At 32.9% G+C, this 1,820-nt stretch overlaps 1 protein-coding gene across 1 annotated transcript in view; it reads right to left on the bottom strand.

The window, feature by feature from the left end:
* The window catches only part of CGRRF1 (cell growth regulator with ring finger domain 1), a 23,594-nt gene that overhangs the window by 11,195 nt on the left and 10,579 nt on the right, over nucleotides 1-1,820 (bottom strand). Inside the window, exon 2 of the mRNA XM_023526801.1 lies at nucleotides 638-781. Coding sequence (XP_023382569.1) covers nucleotides 638-781 — 144 coding nt within the window. The remainder of the gene's footprint in view (nucleotides 1-637; nucleotides 782-1,820) is intronic.

Raw genomic sequence — 1,820 nt, forward strand, 5'->3', positions numbered from 1 at the left:
TACCTTTCTTCCAAAACCTGTTGTTCCTCCTGAATTCCTCATTTCAGTAAAAGGACCTGTCAATGGAGGACCCAAGCAAGGTCTTTCTCGACTCTTCTCTCTTACCTACCCCCAGCACTCCACTTTCTCTTTCAGTCCACTAATTCCTAGATATCTTTGCAGACAATATTTTTTTCCAAGTTAAGTACAGAAACAAACAACTACCATCTATTATTACCATCTACCAAATTAACATTTTATATCAAAATAATATACCAAAATACCATCATTTTAGATTAAAAGACAGCTGTTCTTTAGAAGGTTAGCAACCTTACATTAACTGTACTTACACCATTCTTACATTTCTCACTGCACTGAAGACCAGTGAAAATGGTAGTGTCCTAACACCTGTGATATTATTAACATCTGTGATAATTTATTTTTCTCAGACAAATGCCTCTGTTCGCTAGTTGATAAATTCCCTTGGAGCAAGGTTTGTGAATTGTTTGCCTTTGTATCTGTAGTACGCAGTACAGCTCCCAGAACAATAGAGAAAGTAATAGGGAAAACAAGAGAGAAAGAAAAACAATAAAGAAAGAAAATAAAAGGGCTAAGAAAAGGGCACAGAAAGAGAGAACAATCTTTGGAAAATAGCTACCAACTTGTAATTGAAGCTGAAGATGGATTAGTGATCTCTAAACCAAAAGGATTCTTGACTTGTCTCATTTGCTTTTTGAAAACTCTTGTGTTGAACTGGGTCTCTTCTGAATTTCTCAAAATTACTGGAACATCCCAACCAAACCTGAAAAAAGATAAAAATAAAATAATACATAATTTTAATAAATGAAATGTGTTATATGTAGTGTATGTTATGCTTCATTAGTTAAGTATCAGAAAAGGAGATTAAGTTACTCGATTTACATTATATTGCAGAATTTATCTAGAATTAAAAGAGATTAGAGGTCCTACAGAATTGCAATATATTGTTCAGCTAGCTGAATCAACACTCTTGAAAACAAAAGAGTTCTACTGTTAATAGTATTGTTGATAACAAAAGAGTATAGTGATTATAAATTGTACCTAATGTAACAGTAAAAACATGATCAAATTATTGAATTTTTTAATGATATGAAAAACAAATATCTATTTAATATGCAGACAATTTGATATTACTTACGGGACAAGAGAATTTTTAAACATCAAATATAGCTCTTCATTTATATAACATATTTTCTCCTTTTAAAATTTCATATAAAAATGTGATAATGCCTACTGAACTGACTAGAAGGAAATCAAAGGGACTAAATTCTTTTTTTTTAACCTTTATTTTTCTAATTTAGTTTCAAGTATACAGTACATTGGTTAGACATCTCTATAGTTTATAAAACGATCTCCCTAATTGCTCCTTCTCTCCTCTGGTTTTCCACATAGCCAACATATTAATGCTAACTGCAATCCCTATGCCATGCTCCCCATCCCTGTGACCGTCCATCAGCTACTAATTTGTATTTCTTTAGTCCTTCACTCCATTCTCCCAGCACCCCCAAACCCCCCTCCCCTCTGTCCGACACCAAATTGTCCACTATATCTGTGAGTCTGTTTTTGATTAGTTTGTTCTTTTTATTCCTTAGATTCCACATATGTAAAATCATATAGGGTTTATCTTTCTCTGTCTGACTTAAATATCTTCTAGGTCCATCAAAGCAGTATCTTTTTCCATACCCTTCCTTTTCATATGTAGGGGTCTTGTTTTCTTATCCTTTCAGCCACTCTATCTTTTGATTGGAGCACTTAATTCTTTTCCATTTAAAGTACTTATTGATAGAAACGTAATTGTTACT

This window comes from Pteropus vampyrus, unplaced genomic scaffold (assembly GCF_000151845.1).
Source record: "Pteropus vampyrus isolate Shadow unplaced genomic scaffold, Pvam_2.0 Scaffold15, whole genome shotgun sequence".
NCBI classification, from domain to species: domain Eukaryota; kingdom Metazoa; phylum Chordata; class Mammalia; order Chiroptera; family Pteropodidae; genus Pteropus; species Pteropus vampyrus.